Raw genomic sequence first — 25762 nt, 5'->3', positions numbered from 1 at the left:
ACACACAGACATTCCACAGCCCAGAACTCTTGCAAGATTTCCTACACTTGCAGCATTTATCATGGAGTATTGTCTATGGTCTTCTCTCCCTCCACCCAAAACCTGCTCTCCATGCTGTATTTGACAAACATAGGGTCAGGGTATCTGCCTGCCTTGCTCAACCCAGAGTGTGTAGTATATAATAAAAAATATTCGCTGAAAGAATAAATAACATGGTATAAAACCATAAACCCCAGCGTCCAGGAGTTTCCTGTGCAGACTCAGCCCACCTGCTCACCTGAAAGTACATGAACTTCATGAGCTTCGTGACCTCTGGCTCCAGCACCTCCACTGTCTTCTCATAGATCTCCACCCGGTTGGGCTGCTCATTGCATTTCACCTAGGGATGAGAGAAGTGGTGCTCACACATTCTGCTTTGCATAGATGGTCAAGGTTCATACCTGGAGTCACAGAAACAGGCCTTGTCCCTGGATGGTGACCGATATGGTCATCTTTGTGAGAGGAGGCTGGGGCAGCCCCTATCTGACCTCTCTGGCAGGGGACAGAAGTGCTACCCAAGATGGACTACAGAAAAGGAACCAGCTGATCCCAAGAACAGAACCCTCCTCCCTGTCTTGGTTCTGTTCCCTGACTGTGAGCACACACGCGCCTGTACTAAGGTATCGCTTCTTTGAGCTTTGTCCTATCTCTGCCGTACTGGGGCTGGCCAGGCGGAGAGGAATGTTCTGTCCATTGCTCTGGGTATGCTTGGCAGAGATCCTGTGTCCATCCCAGACCAACGCTGGCCAATATAAGTTGTACCCATCAAGAAACCCATTTAGCCTGCCTCGTGGCTGCAACCAGTGTGCACATTAGAAACACACGGTAATATTCTCTCAACACCAACACTGCCAACAGCTCAAGGAGTGTGAAGAAGGAGTGAAGGTGAGCACAAGGACACTCCTCAGGATGCCGTCCAGAAATTCTTAAAGTGGTAGCAACCCACTGAATACCCATTAATCCAATGATTAAATAGGTAAAATACCAATCACTCAACAACATCACGAACAATTAGAAAGAATCAGATCTATGTGTACTGATATGAAAAAGTAGATACCATAAGGGTGACAAATGAAAAAGCTCAAAGAACAGTAAGTATAATTAGGTCTCGTTTTTGTTAAGCAAAACCCAACACTATGTATATGTTTCTACAATACAGGCATAGAAAATCCAAAAGGGTGCAAATCAAGCTGTCAATAGTAGTCACCCCTGAGGGCTAGGATTAGGAGGAGAGGCAGGGGAATTTTCTGTTTACTTTATACACTTACAGTTTGTTGATTTTGTTACAATGGGTTCCATTAAAGATATGATAATGACAATAAAGGTAATAAAAATATCTCTGTATGTCAAAATAAAAAATAAGTCAGTAGGAAAAAAAGCAAGTGGCAGGACAATGTAAATAAGAAATGAAACACTAGTAAATGATAAAAATTTACAAAATAACACTCATGCCAGAGTAAAGATCCAGAAGACTATGCAGTACACTGCTGACGGTGACCATACCATGGTGGGAGGTTCGTTCCAGTGGTGGGGGTATGGAGGCACGAATGTCTTGTCTTTACACCTTTCTGCAATAGTTTGTGTGTCACACAGTGAGTATACTCTGTCTTTGAGATGGAACATGGTGATAACATTTTCCAAGAGCCTGGGCGGGGTGGGTGGGTCCTTGTCATCAGTTTTATAGGAAATTCTCTGATCGACTTGAGCGTTTTTCCTTGGGTGGCAGGCCCTGTTTCACTCTCTGCCACGTGGAGAAGCTCATCTCTCTGGGAGCAGTAGTAAAGACTCCTGGAGGGTGAGAGAGGCACTTGGCAAGGGGAGTCTCACCTGGGGAATGGCCCGGGAACAGCTGCGCCAGGTGTACAGCATGACGGCGTACTCGTGACCTTCTTCCAGCATTTCATTCTGAAACAGCAGAACACCCTCAGCAGGGAGAGATGATGCCCGTGTCCCAAGGCTTCTCAGCGGCCTCCAAATCCTCACCGCAGCATCACTTGTGGGATTTATTAGAAATGCAGAGTCTCAGGCCCCTCCCTGGGCCTACAGAATAAGAACCTGCATTTCGGCAAGATCCCCAGATGACTCACAGGCACAAGGTTTTGTGAAAAACCAGACTGAATCATCCTCATCCGACACTCACAGGTTCTATAACTGGGCCACACTTTTCAAACAGATGGATGGCCACCTTAGCAAGTATCAGTCACATCTCTATGTCACCCCAGTAAAGTGTTCCAGCTACAATGTTAGAAAGAAAATAAACAAGGAGCAAGACAGCATGTTCAGTAGACAGGTTAGCAAACAATTATAAATACACATCACTGTGTATTGAAAAAGTGCTGGTGGAATATGCAGCAAGCTATCTGTAGCAAGTTCTCTGTGGAGCTGGGTTATCGTCTGTTGCTTTTTATGTATGGTATAGAACTATGTTAGTACTATTATACATAACCTTTGTTACTGTAAAACAGAACAGTATTATAATGTTTGCACTTCTGTAAGAGCCAGGGTTACTAGCAAGGTATCTCAAAAACATTCATGGAAAAATGGAACAAAAAGATCACTTTATTTTGATGCCAAGCACAATTTATTCATATTATGTATTTCCATGAACTTTTTGAAGACTCCTTAGATTTCATAAGCAGGAAAACAATTAATGTCAATTTTTAAAAATAATAAGCAGAGCAGATGGCAAAACCAACAACAGCATGAACAGGAACCTGAAAAAGACAGAGATGACTCATCCCACCGGATGACTGGTTCTGTGGAAAGAGCCCGAAACTCAGAGTCCAAATATCTGAGCTTAAGTCTAGATATAAGCTTCATCACTTATTAGCTCTTCAGGCTGTAGTAAACACGTAGCCTAAAGCTCTCCATTTACTCATCTGTTAAAGGATGATGATGATCACTCTCTCCTAGAGCAGCATGAGGACAGGAGACACACCGAAACACATGTATACACACTAGGTAATCTATAAAGCATGTTCAGAAAACACTGTACTAGCACGACAAATTGTCAACTGTGGAGCTACCATTTCACCCAGCAACTCCACTCCTAGATCTCTATGCAGACGAACTGAAGTCATATGTCCATACAGAAACTTACGTGAATTCAGGATTTGCACATAAAATGTTTGCAGTGACATTATTCACAATGGACCCAAAATTGGAATAACCCACATGCCAATCAACTAATGAATGGATAAAAAAAGTGCAGTCTATCCCTATAATAGAATCTCACTCATCTATAAGAATGAAGTCCTGCAACAACACAGATGGACATTGAGAACAAGCTGAGTGACAGGCCACAGCCTGGGGGATTCATGTAGATGAAAAGTTCAGAATAGGCAAATTCATAGAAACAGAAAGCATATTAATGGTTGCCAATGAATGGGGACAGAGAGGAACTGGGAGTGACTGCTAACAGGTCTGCGGTACCTCTTGGGTAAGGGAAATTAGATGGTGATAACTGTTGTATAACATTGCAGATATGCTTAAAAACTACTGAATTGGATACCTGGAATGGTTTCATGTTATGGAAATTGTATCCCAAAAAACACAACAGAAATATTACTAGACTACTTCTTTTTTTAAACATTTCTATAGATAATTTACTCATAAAGGTTTATTTTTAAATCTACATGTCAAATCTATTTCATAATTTCTGATTAGTATCCAATCGGATTTAATTCGGAGTTTATTACTTATTACAGTTCTGATTTTAAAGCAAATGTCATCCGTGAACCATACTTCTAATTCTCAATTTAGAGACCTTTTCAACACTACTGACTTGAGTCCTGAAGACCAGAGAGAACCAAGATCAGGCCCATGGTGCCCTGCTGTTCATGTTAAAAAGGCAAGTGACAGTGCACAGGGAACTTTCAGCACCAAAGTAACTGCTCTCCAGCTGGTGTGAGTAATTCAAACTCACTCAAGTCCTCTAGAACACTCAGGGGTACCAGGTTCTGGCCTGGGAACAGGATAATGAACAAGAAGAATGCGGGGCAGGCCAGTGGCACAGCAGGTTCAGCCACCGCTTGTGATGCCCAATTCCCATATGAGAGTTTCAATTAAAGTGCCAGCTACTCAGCTTCCAGTCCATTTCCTTCAAATGCATCCAGGGAAGCAGGAGATGATGGCTAAGGAGTTGAGCTCCTGCCACCCATGTGGGAATCTAGGATGGAGTTCCAGGCTCCTAGTTTTGGCCTGGAGCAGCTGTGGCTGTGTTGCCATTTCAGGGAGTGAACCAGTGTACGGAAGATCTCTCTTTTTCTCTGCCTTTTAAATAATTACATTTTTTTTTTCTTTAAAGAAGGGGATGATGGTGCCGGTGCTGTGGCGTAATGTGTTAAAGCCCTGGCCTGAAGCGCCGGTATCCCATATTGGTGCCGGTTCTAGTCCCAGCTGCTCCTCTTCCGATTCAGCTCTCTTCTATGGCCTGGGATAGCAGTCAAAGATGGCCCAAGTCCTTGAGCCCCTGCAGCCACGTGGGAGACCCAGAAGAAGCTCTTGGCTTCGGACTGGCGCAGCTCCGGCCATTGTGGCCAATTGGGGAGTGAATCAGCAGATGGAAGACCTCTCTCTCTGTCTCTGCTTCTCTCTCTTACTCTGTCTTTCAACTAAATAAAATAAGCCTTTTAAAAAAAGTAGAAGGGGATGTACTTGGTCCTGTGTCCTGTTTGGCTGACCATCAGCCAGATCTGTCACATAATTGATCAGAATGTAATATTAGCATGTTGTGGTGGAAAGACGACCAGGCAGGGCCTTGAGTTCCAGTCCTGGCTCTATTCAGAGCTACCAGTTAACTTAAAAATATCACGATTTCCTTCTTTGGAGGCAAAGAATTAGTGTAAACCACTGTTCTCAATCCTTGGGCACAGTCACTTGGGAACTCTGGAAATGGGTGAAGCCCAGGCCATGCCCCAGATGAACTGAATGTTCATCCCAGGGGGTGGGGTCCAGCACTGGTATTTTTTTTTTCCACAAATCTCCAGGAGATACTCATGCAGCCGAGGTTGACAACCGCACGATTAAGGATCCCCAAAGAGCTCGACATTTCCAACCCTCTAAGTCAATGACTTACAGTGTGAGTTCAGCTCAGATTTCAGATCCGGCAATGGCAGACGACCACCCAGCACTTCTGTAGCCCTCATCTCATCCACTGCAATGAGCCCTCAATTCTTCCACAAAGTTTGTTGATAGTATGGTTTGAGTGCTTTGTCCTCCTTCCCTTTTCTCTGGCCATCCTGCCCTTCGAGAGGCCACCTTGCTCAAGTTCGGGCAGCAAAGACAGAAGAGGAGCATTGAGTGAAATCAAGTTTCTGCTGCTAAGCAGCTCCTGAAAGACTGAGCGAGGTAACAGGTGGAGACTGCTGACCAGTGTAAGCTTTTGGCATCATCCAGGCATGTCAACATTAACCTTGTTCTTTTACCCTTAAGATTTAATTAATTGAATTAATTAATAAGTAATAAATTAATAAGTAAATTATTCTCTAAAAGGCAGAGTGGCAGAGAGAGAGAGAGAGAGACAGGAGACAGACAGACAGACAGACAGAGGTCTTCCACCTGCTTATTCACTTGCCAAATGCCCACAGCAGCTGGGGCTGGGTCAGGCCAAAGCCAGGAGCCTGGGACTCCATACAGATCTCCTACGTGGGAAGCAGAAACCCAACCACTTGGGCCACCATCTGCTGCTTTCCCAGGCACATTAGCAGAAAGCTAGATCAGAAGCAGAGTAGCTGGGACTGAAACCAGCACCCATAAGGTGCTTAACTCCTGCACCTCAGTGCTAGCCCCAGTGCACCCTACCCTTGACTCATGTCTAGAACACATCAGTACCATCCCTTTTTGGGCAGACAAGGTACCCCCAAGGTGTCAGAATCTTCATCCCCACAACTGGTGACTATGTGACCTCACATAGCAAGAGGGACTGCGAAGATGGGCTTAAGAACCTTGGTGGGCCCGAGGTAATCACAGTGGCCCTTTAAGTGAAAGAGAGATGCCGAGGTCAGAGGCTGTGACTGCTGGCTGGCCTGGGGTTGGGGGTCATAAGCTAAGGAATGCAGGGAGCCTCCGGAAGATGGAAAAAGGGAACAGATTTTCCCTGGGGATCCCTCAGGACGGAGTACAGCCCTGACAGTATCTTGATTTTAACCCAATGACACCCATCTTGCACTGCTGACCTAAAGAATCTGTAAGCGGCAATATGCCTGTGACTATACAGTGGACTGAAATTATGTGTCAGAAAAAATTAAAGAAAAAGAAGAAAGCAGGGGGATTAAGGCAGCAAGAGGGGGAGGGAGGGAAGTATAATTATTTTCTTAGAATTATACCTATGAAATGCATGAAGTCTGTTCTCTTTATATTAATAAAAATTTTTAAAAAGATTTTGTAAGCAAGTAAGTTTGTTTGTGATCATCTATGACAGCAGCCATAGGAAATGAATTCAAACCAGCCTGTCCTTCCCGCTTCCTTAGTGGCGCCCCTGACCTTGTGGCACTGGAAAGCCTTGGTCAGCACAGTTCCAGCTGACTGCTAAGCTAGGAGGAACTACCCCTAGGATGTTTCTTATCTATACCCTCTCAGCCATCGCCTGCCCATTAGAGCACTCCCACCCTCTGATGCAGTCCCCAAATGCCCACAATAACCAGGACTGGGCCAGGCTGAGGCCAAGAGCTCAGAATGCAATCTTGCTATCCCACATGGGGGAAGAGGCTGTAACTACTTGAGGCATCACCTCCCAGGATGTGCATCAGCAGGAAGCTGGGGCCAGGAGCAGACCAAGACGTGGACTGAAGCACTGCAATACAGGATACAGCATTGCAAACAGTGTCATAGCCGCTGGGCCAAACACTGCCCGACGAGTGCCAACACTAGTAATGATCTTCCCCAGTTTATTTGCTTCAGTAGCTCCTCCTTACAACTCATCCTACACAATCTCACAAATGAAACTTATTCTCCAAGTAGAATCCTGTTCCCCTTTCCCACAGATGAAAATTTTCCATTGCTTTTGATTTTTTTATGAAAGGACGGAAAGCCCTGTTACAGGCTGAGTGTGGGTCTTCCCCACTCTTGCCAATTCCTATGTGGGAGCTTTAGCTCCAGGATCGGAGAAGGTGACTATGTTTGGAGATAGGGCCTTCTGGGACATGATTAAAACAGACGTTCAGTTTTGCCAGTACTACTCATTGAAGGGATTATCCTTTCTCCGATGTATTGTCTGGGCACTTTTATCAAACGTCATTTGGCTATATGTACTTGGATTTCATTTCTGGGCTCTCTATTCTGTTCATTGATGTATGTGCCAGTTTTCATGCCAGTACCAAGCTAAGCTGTTTTAATTGCTCTAGCTTTGTGGTATGCTATGAAATCAAGTACTGTGATGCCTCCACCTGCTGATATTCAGGATTGCTTTGGTTATTCTGGGTCTTTCATGATTCCATATGAATCTTAGGATTTTTTTTTGCTAATTCTGTAAAGAATATCATTGTCATTGGACAGAGTAAATTGAATCTGTGGGCTGCTCTAGATAGTATAGACATTTTAATAATATTTTCTCCCATCCATGTGTAAGGGATATCTTGTCATATTTTTATGTCCTTGATGATTTATTTCATCAGTGTTTTATAATTTTTATAGTAGATATCTTTTTCTTGTTTGGTTAAATTTATTCCTAAATATTTCATTTGTGGTGGCTATTGTGAATGGGATTTCTTCCTTGATATGATTTTTTTTTTGACAGGCAGAGTGGACAATGAGAGACAGAGAGAAAGGTCTTCCTTTTCTGTTGGTTCACCCCCCAATGGCCGCTGCGGCTGGCATGCTGCGGCCGGCACACTGCGCTGGTCCGAAGCCAGGAGGCAGGTGCTTCTCCTGGTCTCCCACGCGGGTGCAGGGCCCAAGGACTTGGGCCACCCTCCACTGCACTCCCGGGCCATAGCAGAGAGCTGGACTGAAAGAGGAGCAACCGGGACAGAATCCGGCGCCCCGACTGGGACTAGAACCCGGTGTGCCAGCGCCACAGGTAGAGGATTAGCCTAGTGAGCCATGCGTCAGCCTCTTTTTTTTTTTTTTTTTTTTTTTTTTTTTTTTTTTTCCATGCGTCAGCCTCTTGATGTGATTTTTTTTAAAAAACTTCATCTGGGGCCTGGTGCTGTGGTATAGTAGGTTAAGCCTTTGCCTATAGTGTGGCATCTAATACGGGCACCAGTTCGTGTCCTGGATGCTCCTCTTCCACTTCAGCTCTCTGCTTATGTCCTGGGAAAGCAGTGGAAGATGGTCTAGGTGCTTGGGCCCCTGCATCCATGTGGGAGATCAGAAACAATCTCCTGGCTCCTGGCTCTGGATCAGCTCAGCTCTGGCCACTGTGGCCATTTGGGGAGTGAACCAGCAGGTGGAAGACCTTTCTTTCTGTCTCTCCTTTTTTTCTGTGGCTCTTATCTCTCAAATAAACAAACAAATAAAAATCTTAAAAAAAAACTTAATTTGAACACGGAAAGCTTATTAGGAAAGGCTGGGTGGGGTTGGAGGAATAAAAGGAGTTTGGATTAAAAAAAAGGGAAGCTGTCTAGGGTTCAGTATTTATGACAAATAAACTGATATGTTAATAGGGGAAATGGGGTAGGGGTATATGGGAACTCACCATAATATTGCCTCATAATTTGTTTTGTAAATTTAAAAATAATAATAATAGGTGTGATCCAGTTCAGACGCAGCCATTGGTGGGCCCTAATCGAAATCAACTGGTACCCTCATTAAGAGCAGGAAATTGGACAGAGACATAGGGTTGGGTGCCCAAAGAACATATGAGGGGGGCTGGCACTGTAGCATAGCGGGTAAAGCCACCTCCTGCACTACTGGCATCCCATATGGGCATGGGTTCAAGTCCCAGCTGCTCCACCTCTGATTCAGCTCTCTGCTGTGGCCTGGGAAAGCAGTGTAGGATGGCCCAAGTCCTTGGGTCCCTGCACCCACATGGGAGACCCGGAGGAGGCTCCTGGCTTCAGATCAGTGCAGCTCCAACCATTGCAGCCAATTGGGGAGTGAACAGTGGGTGGAAGACCTCTTTCTCTCTCTGCCTCTCCTTCTCTCTCTGTGTAACTCTTTCAAATAAATAAATCTGGAAACCATCTAAAATTCATGGAGAGAGGTTCATGAGAAACCCAATCTGTTGACTTTGACCTTGGAATTCTGGTCTCGGGATTTGTCCAGGAATAAGTTTCTGTGCTTTAAGCTGCTCAGTCCGTGGTATTCTGTTACAGAAGCCCTAGGCAACTAATAAACATTTGTCCGCGTACTAACCCTTACCTGATTTGGCAGAAATGCCACAAAAAAGAGCCTTTCATTCCATACCCAGGAGTCCCTGGAAACTCCTGCCCCTATGCGTTGCCTATGCTGACTGTCTCACCTGGTATGCCCTCCCCGTGCCACCTGACAGATCTAGCTGGGTGACACAGCAGACTACAGTGGAGAGACACCAGGGTGAGCATACAGCCCTAGGTTTCAGGCCCAATCCTGTGAGCTACTAATCCCGGGACCATAAACAACTTGTTTATATTGGTTTCTCAAGGCCTCAGTTTTCTCACTCCTAAAATGGGTATAATGATCCCTTTGCAAATCACAAGGCTGTGCCGAGCTCATGTGAGAATATCTTCTGTTCATTTTGAAATGTGATGGATATGTAAGGCATCCCTTCTCTCTTACAAGGTACCACTCAGAAGCCACCTCCTTCATCAAACTTTGGTCTTTTTCAAAGCCTCTTAAAAAAGTAGGAATTTTGATCATGACATCTACCCTTTTACATTTCGATTTGTCTGAAAGAATGGTCTAGAGCACAGGTTTTGTCGTCAGACAGACCTGGGTTTAGCTCGGTCACATGTCAGTGGCGGGACCCTGGGTGCATTAACTTTGCTGGGCTCTGGTTGGGTCCATCCGTGAAATGCGTATTATTGGAAAGGTCTGGGCTTATACGAGGACCAAATGCGATGATGAATTCAAGACATCTGCACAGGAAAGTTGTTCAGTCACCAGCAAGCTTGTCCATCGTCCGCCTCTCTCCTGGAGAGTTCAGACTGATGTCTGTTTGTCCTTCTGGACCACCTTGGCACTGACACAGCCCCTCCAACACGAGACCCTCTGAATCAATGAAGTATGTTTGCTAAGAAGAGTTCACAGACGCAGTGAGAAGCGTCCAGGGAGTGACAGGCAGAGCCTTGAAAGCAGCAGCTGGGGCTCTCCAAATTTCAGTGCTACCTGAGAGTGAAATCAACAGAATCCCAAGAGGGAAGGGGATGACTCCTCACAGAAGGGTGACAGAAAGCGGATTATCAGCCCCACTTGTGCAAGATTTAGGTCACCAGCTTCTTCAAGTCCATCACTGTCATTCCGAAGGTGAAGCTACAATCCCTTCTCTGAGGAAACTGTTGCTGTACTCAAGAGACAAATTCCACTCTCCAATCATCCATCTATTAGGATCTAATCACATATTCACTGCCAAAGCCACAGATGCTCAGGGAAGTGAGTAGTGGGCTTACGCAGGGTCCTCACAAGGAGCAGGATTTGCAAAGGCAGAAGCTTAAGGAGACCAGTGAGTCCCCCCCCCCGCCCCCGGCACGCAGAGGAGGTGGAGCTGGGCTGGAGGATGGGCTCAAGTCGGATGGGTCTGAATGAGGACGGGGAGTCTGGCAGCCGAGCCTAAGTCCTGGCAGGAGCAGCGGCCTGGGAGTCCTCCCACCCCAGAGGGGAGTGCTCCACACACGTGGCTCACAGGCACTTACCATGCTCGAGTGGACCGTAGCCTGCTCAATGTACCTTGCAATGCCTGTGACGAATGCATTCCTGTCCTCAAAGTTTGTGTCGAAGTTAGCCTGTGGAATTGGAAGATAAGGGTAACTGGTTGCTGGAAAACAGGCCCAAGTGGCCAGAGAGCAACCAACCGCCCACAACCCCTGTAAGCTCCCTGCAGAGACTGACTGTCCCGTCCCCCCTTATCTCACTCCCATCTCACAACCACGAGGTGGTTAAATACAAAGCGGTAGCACTGCAGACCTATCATGGCCATAAATAATATGTTTTAAGTTACAAATCTATAGTAAGTTTTAAATTCAAAAGACAACACAAAGATCAATATATCTAATTCCCTTTTGGTAAAAACACACTCACACCTTTATGTATACTTCTAGTTTGTACTTTTGATTTCTACTTTTCTGTATTAACATGCAAGATATAATTAACAAGTGAATCCAAGTTAGAAGATGTTAATATGCCGAGTTTATGAACTGAACCTTCCAGCACATGTTTAATACATTTAACCACAGACTAAGACTGGTACCGTATGATGGACTTACATTTAAGGGAACTTAGCAGCCCAAGAACCTTCAAAATTTCAGGTTCAGCTGAAAAATCGCAGTAGTGCATCCTTTCCTAACAGGGCCTACTCGCCAGGCACACTCAGACAGAGGTTACTTGCAAGGCTGACTCCAGCGGTGGGGACATTCTCCCCTCCCCCACGCTGACGGGATCCTGGCATTGAGCAGTGAAGGGCAGTTTCTCTATCAGAAGATCTGGTCTCAAGCCACAGCAAGCTACTGTGCTGACCACCCTGCTGTGGGCCGAGTGCTCCTCTCAATGCATGAAGGGAAAGTCATTCACCCAGGCAGGCTCCAGGGGGTACTAAATTGCGATATTTAATTCATGAGGTCAGAGCTGCCAAAACCTTGGTTAGTGCAGCAGCAAGAACCTCTGGGAAGGTATTCAGGGTCAAAACAGATCAATAAGCCCTCCCTGGGGCAGGGGACGGATGCTGGTGTACAATGACTAGCTCATCTCTCTCTCTCAGCTCCAGGAGTGCACAGGGACTCCATCAGCTCTCGACCTTTCACCTCCTGGATGCAAACTTCCCCTCCTCTGGGCCTCCGGGGCCGAGCCAACTAGGATGCTCAGAGCTGCTCTGCCACTGCCATTACCTGGTACATGATGGAAGAAGGCGGAGGCTCGATGCATGGTTGCTGGTCAGGGAGGGGCAGCTCCTCCAGCAGGTCCACGTTGGACAGGGCATCTTCCAGGGTGACGTGGGTGGTCATGGTGGCAGCTTCTGTATTCCACACTAAGGGAAAGGAAGAGGAAGACAACAGAGAATCTCAGAGACCTCCACACATTTCTCTGAACTTTGCTCTGTCCAGACTCTTGCAGAGAATAGAAGGGGTTAACATGCAGGCATGCCACATCTTCACAAGGCACCCTTAACCTGCACCTTTCCGATTGGAAGGTCTCTTTACAGTTGACAAAGAATTGTTTGTGATCCTGGCATAGCCTCACCACAACCCTCTGAGACTGAAAGGCAAGTTGGCATTCTCCCCATACGATTGATAGAGAGAGAGGCCGGCTCTGTGGCACAGAGGGTAAAGCCACCATCTGCAGTGCCAACATCCCATATGGGCACTGGTTCGAGTCCCAGCTGCTCCACTTCTGATCCAGCTCTCTGATGTGGCCTCGGAAAGCAGAAGAAAATGGCCCAAGTCCTTGGGTCCCTGCACCCACATGGGAGACCTGGAAGAAGCTGCTGGCTCCTGGCATTGGATTGGCCTAGCTCTGGCCATTTGCAGCCATCTGGGGAGTGAACCAGTGGATCAAAGACCTCTCTCTCTGCCTCTGCCTCTGCCTCTCTGTAACTCTGCCTTTCAAATAAATGCATAAATCTTTAAAAAAAAAAAGAATCAGTTCCTACCAAACATGTATTTTTTTTTAAATGAACACATCTGGAATTTAGATCATAAAACAGCTTCCCACTGATTTCTTTGATAAATGATACCTGAGAAGGCAAGTTCACAATTATAATATGATGTGATAAGAAATCAATAATGCAAATTACAGCAGAAAAATCCATGTTCTTGAAAATTTATAAAACAAACTTCAAGGTTATTCACAGGTAAAGAATTAAAAGACAAGTGATAAAATACGTAGAACTGAAAGAGAGCACTCACTCATCAGTATCTTCACTACATTTAGTGGAAATTAAGAAAGGTGGAACTCAATGAGCCTAAAGTTACACTCAAATATCTTAAAAAAAAAAAAAAAAAAGAACAAAAATTAACCCAAAGAAATGAGAACAGAGGGACTGAGAGTTAAAAAGCAGAAGTAAATTCAGGACAAAACAGAATAAAACAAACAGTAGAGGTGAACAAGCAAATTGAAAATTTAGTTTTATAACAATGCTAATAAAGCTAACACTTTAACAGATTCCAGGAACAAGGGAAACAGCCCCCACACTGGTCCAGGGCCCTGTCCTCACCCACTCCACCAGCAGGGGACGCGAGACAAGCTTCAGGGCTGTCATGGTGCCTGTGAGCAGTGGTGCGACTGTCTTGTCAGTTAGGAAGCGCTACATCAGGCACGGCAGATAAAAGTGCCTGCTGATGTGGGAAGCTGAGGCAGGGGTGCAGACCATCCCTGAGGTCATGTTCTCCCTTAACCATGATCTGGGAGGGCAGACGGGGGTGAGCCTTCGCCCGCTGCTGAGCGGCTCACGACACGATGACGCACGCTCCACTGAGCTCCCTGACACCAAGGCCACATCCACCGAGGGTACATCGTCCTCGGCAGTGACTTCCTCCCTGCCCTCTGCGGAAGCCTGGCCTCCCAGGAGGTTTCAGGCCCTCGCCACACCTGGGCCTCCTTCCTCTTCTCTCCCCTCAATCGTAAGCACGGCTTTCAGGTCCACAGCCAAACCATTCTCAGTCCATGTGAAGACTGGTCTTTCTTCCTAAGACAGTATTAGGTCCATGTTGCAGGAAGTGTTAATGATTTTCCAGGGTATGATCTAGAAGTTCTAAAGTCCTGATACTTCTCTTCATTAATTGAAATGGTAACAAAACAGCTAACGTTTCTCTAGCCCTTACTGTGTCTCAGACACTGTACCAAGCACTAGACTTCACCTCGCATCAGCCTCATCAAGGTAAGTACTATGACCACTCTTGTTTCACAGAGGAGCAGAAGTTCAGCTGTTAAGTATTTTCACTAGGATCAGGATCTGGCAAGCGGTGGAGCAGGGGCTGCAACCCAGGCTTGTGCAGCTCCACACTCCACAGTCATCTTTATCAGCACAGCGCTCTAACCAGCTGAGCTAACCGGCCCCCTGTAGTCATCTTTTTTTTTTTAATATATTTGTTTTATTTTTATTTTTTGACAGGCAGAGTGGACAGTGAGAAAGAGAGAGAGACAGAGAGAAAGGTCTTCCTTTGCCATTGGTTCACCCTCCAATGGCCGCTGCAGCTGGTGCATCGCACTGATCCAAAGCCAGGAGCTAGGTGCTTCTCCTGGTCTCCCATGGGGTGCAGGGCCCAAGCACTTGGGCCATCCTCCACTGCCCTCCCAGGCCACAGCAGAGAGCTGGCCTGGAAGAGGAGCCACCGGGACAAAATCCGGCGCCCTGACCGGGACTAGAACCCGGGATGCCGGCGCCGTAGGCGGAGGATTAGCCTATTGAGCCACGGTGCCGGCCCCCTGTAGTCATCTTTATAAACTTCCTCCTAAGCGCTCAGACACACACTGTGAGGCTCTGCTTAACCACCAGGAGGTTTGTCCCATAACAGGTTGGCACTAGGTGTTTTCAAACTCTCTGCATTATAGGTTCTTGGTTCTGCTTGTGCCTAAGAATCACATATTCATTTTAGTAAATACAATGCCTCAACTTCTTCCAGAAGAGCAGGAAAACCACATGTTAAAAAGTGCCTTATTTCCATTCCGATCTGGCTAAAAAGCCCATGACAGTATTTCAGGCATGGAAAGACAAGACACTCTGGCAAAAAAAAAAAAAAAAAAAAAAAAAAAAAACTAAATGAAAGATCTCTGTGAGTGAGATCCCAGTGGAAAGAACAGGTCTTCAAAGAAGGAGGTACCTTTCTCTGAAGGGAGGAGAGAAGCTCCACTTTGACTATGACCTTGTCTAAACAAGATAAGAGTCGGAGAACTCAAGGGGCTTCCATAGCCTTGGAAACTCATGACTGGAGCATGGGGAGATTACTGAGGCCATAAACAAGAGTGTCAATTTGTAAAGTCAACAACAGGAGTCACTGTGTACTTACTCCTCATGTAGGATCTCTGTCCTTAGCGTGCTGTACATTGAGACTTAATGCTATAACAAGTACTCAAACAGTATATTTCACTTTGTGTTTCTATGGGGGTGAAAACTGTTGAAAGCTTTACTTAATGTATACTAAACTGATCTTCTATTAAAAAAAAAAAAAGAAGAAATTATCAATTCCCAACTTGACTCTCACTGGGATTAAACATGACAATAGGTCTGATCTGATTTCATCATCATTTAAAAAATCATCTATTATTTTTCACTTTATGTTTCTGTGTGGGAGCAAACTGTTGAAATCTTTACTTAATGTATGCTAAACTGATCTTCTGTATATAAAGAGAATCGAAAATGAATCTTGATGTGAATGGAAGGGGAGAGGGAGTGGGAGAGGGGAGGGTTGCGGGTGGGAGGGACGTTATGGGGGGGAAGCCATTGTAATCCATAAGCTGTACTTTGGAAATTTATATTGATTAAATAAAAGTTAAAAAAAAAAGAAAAAAAAGTGCCTTATTTCGCTTGCTGCTAGAAAAATGCAGATTAAAATTACAGGGGGATACCATTTCTCACTGCAAAAACCAGAACTTTCATCACACATGCTGTTGGCAAGGCTGTGCAGAATGGGGAGGCACAGTGCTACAACCTCAGTGGGAAGAAATTTGCAAACTTCCATTTTATCCTTTCCCCAGTAATCTAGGAGTCTATCTCAAAGACGTATCGGCAAACGCAAAAAGACACAAGCACAAGGCCATTCATGGAACTACCCATAATAGCAAAGACTGGGACGGCAAACATCCTTTCAAGGAGGATTGCCTAGACAAACGATGGCGCCCCCTCCAGGGAAGTGCAAGGCAACTGCAACACAAAGCCAGGAATCTCTCCACATCCAACTAAGGGGTTCTCTCCAGGGTCTGGTGTAGAAAGCACCCTCTCATTTACCTAGGGGGGGAGGGGCTTACACACACACATATGCATATCTTCTACCAAAAAAAAAAATGGAGGACAAGTCACATGCTTTGAAATATTGGTTGGGAAGGGGGAAAGGCAGGGATAGGGCAAAGGAGACAAAAATGGAGGTTAGAATTCTTTGAATCTACTTAGTTGTATAGATTTTATTTTTAGCTCATAACATCTTACAGAATCATACATTTAAATTTAAAAAGCAACCCTCCCAATAAAAAGTTAAATAAAAACTAACCTAAGAACACTTGAAAGTATTCCAAGTGATTTTTTTCTGTTCTTTTTTTATTTGACAGAGTTATAGACAGTGTGAGAGAGAGAGAGACAGAGGGAAAGGTCTTCCTTCCGTTGGTTCACCCCCCAAATGGCCGCTACGGCTGGAGCTACGCTGATCCGAAGCCAGGAGCCAGGTGCTTCCTCCAGGTCTCCCATGCGGGTGCAGGAGCCCAAGGACTTGGGCCATCCTCCACTGCCTTCCCGGGCCACAGCAGAGAGCTGAACTGGAAGAAGAGCAACCGGGACCAGAACCGGCGCCCATATGGGATTAACCAAGTGAGCCACGGCGCCGGCTCCCCAAGTGATTTTAAAATTTAGTTATTTGATTATGGATCCCCAGCAGGACACACCCTAAGAACAAGAGGTGTCAAAACAATCTCAACTTGTTTTCGTAACATATTTGTGGACTACTGTGGAGAGAACGTTTGGATGCATTGTGGGGTAAAAGCATTATGAAATGCTATAATTCTCTCATCCTTGATGTTTAGAATCAGCTTTCCTTTAAGACATAATTAATTAAAGAGGAAGGGAAGGAGCAAGAGAGTGCGAGAGCGAGGAAGCACGGGTGAGAGGCTATCTAATGGCATGGTACATACCCCAAATGCTCACGACAGCAGTGAGAACTGAGCCAACTTCAAGCCAGGTCTCCCGTGTGGATATCGGAAACCCAACTGCCGGAGCTATCACTACTGCACTGTCTTCTTTAGTAGGGCACTGGAATCAGACACCGGATCTGCAGTTGAGCCCAGGCACTCTGATGTGGGATGCGGGTGTCCTAACGGCACCTCAACCCCATGGCCAAATGATCAACTTTAGAGAACTGGCAGTCTTGATATGGGAGAGAGGAGATTCATAAGCAAGACTGGAGAGACCGAATAGTCCCTTACCTAGGATGGTTTGACTTGTGATCTTTCAGTGTTACAATGATGTGTAAGCAATACGCATTCAGTAGAAAGCATACTTCAAATCGCGATTTTTTCCTGAATTAGTGACACTCAGTTTCATACTTTTCCTGACACTGAACAGTAGCAGCGAGCTTAAGTTCCTAGCCAGTCCCACGACTCTGAGGATAAAGCAAGTGACATTCTACAATGTATTATGTTGCTACCCTAGGATGTTTAGTAGGTTAAGCATTTAAAATGTATTTTTGAGTTATGATAGTTTCAACTGATGATGGGTTTATTGTGATATAACTCCATTGTAAATTGAGGAGCATCTATAACCCTGAATGAATATGAATTTGAGATGCCAGTAGGAACTTACAATTTAAATATATCTCTACGTATATGCATTTTTGTACATATGTGTATCTCTGCTCACTGAAAAGACCTAGAAACAATGACTAACCTCTGAACAATAGGTACCTTCAGGGTCCAGATTATGGACTTCAAGCATCATTTTCTACTAAAGGAATCAGTGTTTCCTGAGTCCAGGTTTGAGGCAAAAAAGTTTAAGAAGGACTTAGAAGATTTTGCTATATCAGAAAGCAGGGAAGTTATCTAAGACTGCTGCATTGTATATCATGTGTACTAACAGCAATCATAAGTCAAAAGCACTCAGGAGTCAAAGTGAAGCAGATTTCAGTGGCCAAAGATGAGACAATATGAACACCAATTAGCAGAACTGCCATGGACTAAAACTACAGCAAATGTGTTCAACTCCATGAGATCATAAAACCACTGTATAAAAACCTAATAACTACTTTACTATGGGAGTTTACCTGGGAACCAACTTTTATGTTGAAAATTAGTATATAAAAGAAAAAAAGCAAACACTTAATCTGCTTTTCCTAAATAAAGCAAACCACTAGATAACCAAATTACAGAAGAGAAGGATGTTTATCTCCATGAAATTATTTTTTTCTGAGGGAAAAAAAAGCAATCAGAATATCCTCATTTTCCAATCCCAAATGAACAAATGAATATAAGTACTGATTATCAATAGTTGTTAACAGCACTAAATAAAAGCCACTGAAACATTATGTTCTTCCTTTATTGTTTTTAAAAATTATTTATTTTAAAGAGTTACAGAGAGAGAAGGAGAGGTAGAGGTAGAGGTAGAGAGGTAGAGATAGGTAGGTAGGTAGAAGAGATCAATCTTCCGTCTGCTGATTGACTCTCCAGATGGCTGCAATGGCTAGGCTAGAGCTCAGAGCTTCATCTTGTCTGCTACATGGGTGACAGGGGCCCAAACACTTGGGTCATCTTCTACTGCTTTTCCCAGACTATAAGCAGCAAGTTGGATCAGAAGTGGAATGGAAGGGACATGAACCGGTGCCTATATGGGCTGTTGGTATTACAGGTGGTGGCTTTACCCCCTAAACAACAATGCTGGTCCCTATTACATGCTTCTTAATGAAAAACTGTATCATCACCTAAAACAGTGTTGGACCCAAAACCAAACACCCGAATCTCATCAAGGCTTTATACCCATTCACAGGAAACACAAAAGACCAGAAGAACACATTGTAATGCTTTACAGTAATCAGTCAAATATCACGTACGACAAACTCTCCCGGACAAACAACTCCATAAGCAGCCTGCAGAGAGGGAAAAAGGGGGAGGGGGGAGTATAGGTTGTAGGAGATTTAACACACGATCACAGTGTGTCGACCTTATTTGGATTCTATCTGAAACAACCCACCATAAAAATAAAATTATAGGGGCTGGCATGGTGGCACAGCAGGTTCAGCCACTGTCAGCAACGCTGGCATCCTCTATGAACAGCAATTCTAGTTCCAGCTGCTCCATTTTTGACCTAGCTCCTTGCAAATCTACCTAGAAAAGCAGCAGAGGACGGCCCAAGTGCTTGGCCCCTGCCACCCATATGGAGTTCTGGGCTCTTGGCCTCAGCCTGGTCTAGCCCAGGCTGTTGGAGTCATTTGGGGAGTGAACCAGTAGATGGAAGATTTCTCTTTCTGTCTCTCCATCTCTGTAACTCTTTCTTTTTTAACTTACTAATTAATTAATTTGAAAGGCAGAGTCACAGAGAAGCAGAGGCAGAGAGAGAGAGGTCTTTCATCCTTTGGTTCACTCCCCAAATGACCGCAATGGCCAGAGTTGTGCTAATCTGAAGCCAGGAGCCAGGAGCTTCTTCTGGGTCTCCCATGTGGGTGCAAGGGCCCAACAACTTGCGCCATCTTGTACTGTTTTCCCAGGCCATAGCAAAGAGCTGGATCGGAAGTGGAGAAGCTGGGTCTCAAACCAGCAGACACATGGGACTCCGACAGTGCAGGCGGTGACCTTACCTGCTGTGCCACAGAGCCGGCCCCAACTCTTTCAAATAAAAACAGGTTTTTGACAATATATAAATAAAATTGTAGCATTTGTGAGAAAACTAGAAAGTTAATATTGACTAGATATTCAATCTTATGAAGGAAACAGAGTCCTTTTTTAGGTATGATAATGACATTCAGTTGGAGTCCTGATCCATAGAAATACCTATCAAACTATGAAGAACACTAAATGGATTTCTTTCCACAGAATACCAGATGAGGGGAGAGTAACTGATACAAGAAAATCAGCCACGTGTTGTAACTGTTGCTGTTACAGGATGCACATATAGGGGTTCATTATATTTTTCTCTCTGGTTTTACATATGTTTGAACTCCACCCCCCATCAGATTTACATACTTTGAACCCAGGGTTTAAGTTCCAAGTTATTTAAAGTCCTTTCTTGCTTCCTACCTGGTTCTTTGCATTTCTCCTCCAACCTGGGTGTCTTGCAGCCTTTGCAAACTCAAAATACTCACTTGCTAGAATAGCCCTTAAGATTTTCCCCTTTGACACAGCAGTGCCTGTGCACCTCCCCAGAAAAGAGTAAGTGAGCAATCCACAATACATTAAAGGGTCTTTGTTGACAGGAGTGCAATCTTTCTTTTCTCATGTAAACACATAACTTCACTGATGGATTCCTGTGTGTCTGTAGATCATTCACTGCCTGAGGGAGCAGGAAATCGGACATTTTTAGCTCAAGTGTTGGCAGTCACTGCCAAACCCACATCAATCAAGCAGGAAAAACATTCCGCAAATTTGAACAGAGGTGCACAGGAAAATAACCCTTCTCTTCTGGCCTGAGTGCTCAGCTGGTTATGCAATCTTCCAAATGAAAACAATTCTTCACATTCAGTCTACAGCCACGTGGCCATTTTGTCATTTTTGAAGAGATCAGCAAAGTATTTTTAGATGATCAGTTTTTGAGCGAGCATCATTTACAAATGCAGCTGCACCCTCTCCGTGGGGGGGGGGGGGCATTCGAGCATCTTTGCAGCAAACGCAAAGTCAGCCGTAACAGCATCGGGTTCACAGGCCATTTGCTTCTGAGAAGGACTTTAGGGGCTACTCCCCCAAGTCTGAGTTGACTGCCAGACCTCAAATCATAGAGGCTGAGTCCCAGAAATGCAGGGTAGGTGCTAAGGGAAACTGGTTTAACAAACGCAGGTTTTTTTTGTTTGTTTGTTGTTTTGTTTTGTTTTTTTTTGACAGGCAGAGTGGACAGTGAGAGAGAGAGACAGAGAGAAAGGTCTTCCTTTTCCATTGGTTCATCCCCCAATGGCCACTGCGGCCGGCGCACCGTGCTGATCCAAAGCCAGGAGCCAGGTGCTTTTCCTGGTCTCCCATGCGGGTGCAGGGCTCAAGGACTTGGGCCATCCTCCACTGCACTCCCTGGCCACAGCAGAGAGCTGGCCTGGAAGAGGAGCAACCGGGACAGAATCTGGCGCCCCAACCGGGACTAGAACCTGGTCTGCCGGCGCTGCAGGTGGAGGATTAGCATAGTGAGCCACAGCACCGGCCCAAACGCAGGTTCTGACATCCACACTTAAAACCTCCCTGTTACCCAAAGGTTTGCATTGTCTTTTTTAACTTTCCAGAAGGAGAATGAAAACATAAGATATTTTAATAAAGTGGAATCCTAGGCTAGCACAGTGGGGCAGCCGGGGTTCTGGGTTCAGATCTGTCACCTGCCATTTACTAGCTACACAACCACAAGCACGGTACTGAAGCTCTCTGAACCTCAGTGTCTTGTCTGTAGAAGGATGATAATGACAGCAGTGCCTGTCTCAGTGACTTATTCTGAGGATTATATAAGTTTACTGCATGCAGATCCTGAACACGGCAGCCAGCATACAGCAAGCACTCAGGAAACATTCAGGATAAAAGTCCAAGTGACAACAAATTTAGCTACAGACGTAGTTCACTTTGTGATTCATGAATCAGAGCAGCCTCCATTCCACAAAATAAAACGAGAACTCCTATTGGGCAATGGCTGAAGGGTGGGTTCCTTAAGGTGGGAACAGAGAGATTGAACAGGTCAACATCAGGTTTCTTTTTTGGAAGGGTTAAAGCAGGGAAGACAACCTTGTGTCCCAAGGCACTCGAATCTTGTGTTTTCTGGGAAAACTGGTCAGTTTTGGGATCTGTTTCCTTTCTTAAAGATTCAGTTCAATTATGTGCCACCTGGCATGAGTGAGTCCATTTTCATTTGGTCTGAGCTGTTGGGGCCTAGTGCAGGAACTAAGTCCAAAATAATGCCCCCCGCCCACCTCTGGCCGTAACTCTCTTTGACATTAGCTGGTGCATTTTCCATTTTCAAAAGAGCAGATGAATTAAACATTGCAACAACTCGTACACAAAAAGGAAAATATTATTCCACTAATATCTCAATTCTGTAGATCCCTCACACTAATTTCTTTAATCACAATTCTATTAACTGGAAAGGGCGGGTGTTATTTTGCACTTTTTCTGAGAACACTGTATTACTGAGAAGTAAATGCTTTCATTCAGGTCACGTGGTCAGCTAGTGGCAGAGGCAAGGGAGAAACAGATATCTTGCCTCCTAGCTCTATGCCTTTTCTTCCAGATCACACCTGTTCTTGTGCCTTTTTCAAAGGTCCAAGCACGTTTTTCCCCTGGTTTGGCTGCTTTTCCTTCTTCACAAAAAACAAGAGCCTGACAAGCTAGAAAGATGAGCTGTCATCTTTGGGTTTCATGAACATTATCAGGCCAGAAAATGTTTTCCTTATCTACATGATCCTCCAGCTAGAAGTTATATTTTATAATGTTTATAAATACATATTGACTTTATTTTAAAAGCTGAAGAACAGAGACAGAGAGAGAGGCAGAGAGCTTCCATCTGCTGGTTCTCTCCCCAAATGTCCTCTACAGCTGGTGCTGGGCTAGACCAAAGCCAGGAGCCTGAAATTCAATCCAGGCCTACCATGTGGGTAGTAGGGACCCAACTACTTGAACCATCACCTGCTTCCCAGGGTACACATCAGCAGGAGGCTGGAATCAGATGGCAGCTGGGACTCAAATTCAGGTACCCTGAAGTCCTGGGATGCTAATGCAGGCAACCCAAGAGGAGTCTTAATCTCTACACCAAGACTGCCTCCTTATGTTTTATACACATGCTATCACTCTACATACACATTTATACACATGTATGTATGCATATATACCAACCCCTATGTTTTACATATACACATAAACACAATCACACAACATACACATGCATATATACATAGATATATATATATATATAAGTAAATATACATAAATACAAAAATAAAAGGCTTAGACCCTCTCCATTAAAAATATTTCAAGGGATGGCATTTGACCAAGCAAGGGAAAACCCAAAGCAGGAACGTGGAGCAGTCTGCTGTCCCAACATGGGTGTTAGCTGGGGTGGTGGGAACTGCAGTCTGCTCACAGGATATGGCTCCACAGGTCACAGCACCCCATGGAGCTGAGTCCCCTTCATATGTCACAGCCAGTTTCTTCACAGGTAGGAGAGCCAGGCAGTGACAAATTGCTTATCTCTAACAATTCATGCAGCTCATTCTGAGTGGGCAGGGAGTGAAAAGTTTCACAGGAAAAATCCATTATTCAGTGGTCAGATCCTGGAGCTTCAAATTCCATCTCAGATGCATGACACCACTTTTAGGGTACTGCCTGTACCAGTTTGTAAAATAAAGTCACAGGTTTGGAGATGCCTGGATGCTGAAAGTAGCAGCCTAACAGTGGATCATGTATAGTCAGACAAAGCTATACAGGACAGACAGGCGAACCACACAGATGCAGGTGTCTGGGCCACTGAATGTCAGAGCAAGAACTCTACATAGCACAATGCCTGCCAAAGTGTTACGAATGTCACTGACACACAATGGAGCCCCAGCAAGTATCTGAAGAACTCCCGAATGATCCTAGAATTCAGAGACCTACCAAAATTATTGCCTCGTCAGGCAGCCCCTCTGATTCCCCCAAGGAGCCCTTCTGGATCCACTTTCTCCTTTGGTCCTCAGTAACCCAGTGTATTTCTTTTTGCATAACATCTACAATACTTTATTAAGTGACTGACCACATTTTCTCTTTTATCGTCTCCTTGAGGGTAGGCACTGGGTCTAATCCAAGCCCAACTTTTCTGTGAACATGCGTGTGTAACTTGATCAATTCTAGTTCAACGAGTAGATGACCAGGGAGATTAAGACATCAAGAAAGACTTTCCTTTGTCCAAAACACTAACCTTATTTCTTATTTTTTTCACATTCAGGATTTTTATTTACTTTTCTAGTGGGCAAGTTACATCCTTCCCTCATCCTTTCCTTTAAATTAGTGGACAATTTTCCATAAGAAACTACTTACAGAGAAGTTTTGGTCAAGAATGAAATGAAATCCCCCCCCCCCCAAAAAAAAAAGCTCACTGCTGCTTTTTAAAAACCGACACTTTCACCAATTACAGTCAAACAAACATGCGGTATCTATGTGGAATCTGCAGGGTGGGCCGTGTGCTCAGTGTTTTCTTGGGGCTGGCTTTCCTCACCATCCTGCAGACTGCAGAGCCGCAGGCAGCCACAGTTTGTCATGCCGGATGGCGGAGGCTCCCGCAGCTTCACATTATCCAGAGGCCCTGGATGGGAGACTCTAAGATCTTGAAATCTGAAACTGTCATGGCTCCGTTGATACCAACTGTGCAAACTCCGCGACAGTCCTGCTTGTCCCCTTCATAAACAGACACTTGAGTGATACCGTTCTGGCGCAGGTCTCCAGGCCGTGTTGCGGTCCTCGGTCGAGGCCCTCTTGCGGAAGCGTTCCAGGGCAGCCACACTGCGCTGGATGCTCTGGTTTGGAATGGCCGGCTTGGAGACAACGGTCGGGCGGCTGCCGTCATCGTAGCTGAAGAGCATCGGGCAGCAGTCATGGCCGGCAGCCACAACGCAATTCTCTGAGACAAGTGACACACTGAGGAGTGGCAGGAACTTGGCTTTCAGCGTGGAGATCTGCACTCTTTGAGGCATCGGCAATGGATATGGTGCTGTCTGGCTGACCCGGGCCAGGTGGCTTCCACTGGCAGAGAAGCTGAGCCCGTGGACCCAGCTCCCAGTGCCACTGCCACCAAACTCTGACATCAGCTGGCCAAAAGGCATCTTGCTGCCCCAGGGTGTCCTGGCTGGCTTTTCATCCACTTCTTTAATGTAGGCAGAAAACACTCTGCATTTGAAGTCGCAAGATCCTGCTGCAGTAAAACATTGTTTGGATGCCAATCCAGGCTGAGGACTGGAGCGTATTTATTGGCTTTTTAATGTGTTTGCTGACCCACGAGTCATTTTCAGACTCAAAGGAACAAACAGAAATGAGCCGTGCTCCACTTCCCAAGGCAAATTTGTTCTCTAGGGGCGACCACTGCACAGAAATCTCAGCATTGTTAATCCTCAGGATCACCAGGGTCGGCTTCCAGACGCGGCCCTTTAGACTCCACATGTAGGCATTGCGTCTGCCCCGCAGGTGACCACATAGTCGCTCGTAGGAGCCCAGTGGACACTTGTGATGTGTCCCTTGTGCTCCTTGAGTTCATGAGCTTTCACCCACCAGCTCCCATTCTTTTTGTACATGTGCGCTTCGTGATTCCTGGGACTGAGGGCAATCTCAAATGCCTAAAGCAGCCAGGGCTGGGCCAGGGCCAAAGTAAGGAGCCAGAAACTCAAGTCAGGTCTCCCAGATGGGCAGGGACCCAAGAACTGATAATGAGAATGTAAAATGGACATTTTGGAAAATGGTGTGCTAATGCCTTAAGATGTTCAGCATAGTCATCATGGAACCTCACAATTCAAGTCAGGTACGATCCCTGTTCCAGGCGTGTCAGGTGACTGGCTCTAGTAAAAACTGATGCAGAGACATTATTCTTAGTGTTCTCAAAACACAGAAAGCTGGAGTTGGGCTTGGAGCAGTGAATTCGCGGACTCTGGTCAGTCTACGCGAACAGGCTCCAGTGGGTGCGGGCAGAGAACCAAGATACTAACTTTATAAAAGCAGGGCCAGGAAAAGAAATATAAATACCAAACAGACATTTATGTTTCAGAAAGAACTTCATCTAAGTGATGGAAACGTTGAACGTTTGAGCTCCTAAAGTAATCAGCTT

The 25762-nt window shown here is 45.3% G+C and overlaps 1 protein-coding gene and 1 pseudogene across 4 annotated transcripts in view; both read right to left on the bottom strand.

Moving 5' to 3' along the window:
• Positions 1–25762, bottom strand: part of CYFIP2 (cytoplasmic FMR1 interacting protein 2) — a 131272-nt gene that overhangs the window by 93338 nt on the left and 12172 nt on the right. For all 4 annotated transcript variants that reach the window (XM_008255326.5, XM_002710339.6, XM_008255327.5 and 1 more), the window contains exons 2-5: positions 11997–12136; positions 10809–10898; positions 1867–1944; positions 278–379 (exon numbers count right to left, since the gene is read on the bottom strand). In XM_008255326.5, coding sequence (XP_008253548.1) covers positions 278–379; positions 1867–1944; positions 10809–10898; positions 11997–12113 — 387 coding nt within the window. In that variant the 5' untranslated portion in view covers positions 12114–12136. The remainder of the gene's footprint in view (positions 1–277; positions 380–1866; positions 1945–10808; positions 10899–11996; positions 12137–25762) is intronic.
• Positions 24096–25548, bottom strand: LOC100352239 (actin-related protein 2/3 complex subunit 1A-like; annotated as a pseudogene).

Source organism: Oryctolagus cuniculus, chromosome 6 (assembly GCF_051225735.1).
Source record: "Oryctolagus cuniculus isolate XC-2025 breed Fujian yellow rabbit chromosome 6, ASM5122573v1, whole genome shotgun sequence".
NCBI classification, from domain to species: domain Eukaryota; kingdom Metazoa; phylum Chordata; class Mammalia; order Lagomorpha; family Leporidae; genus Oryctolagus; species Oryctolagus cuniculus.
Note: the sequence above shows the minus strand (reverse complement) of the source record. Positions and strands in the feature narration are given on the sequence as shown.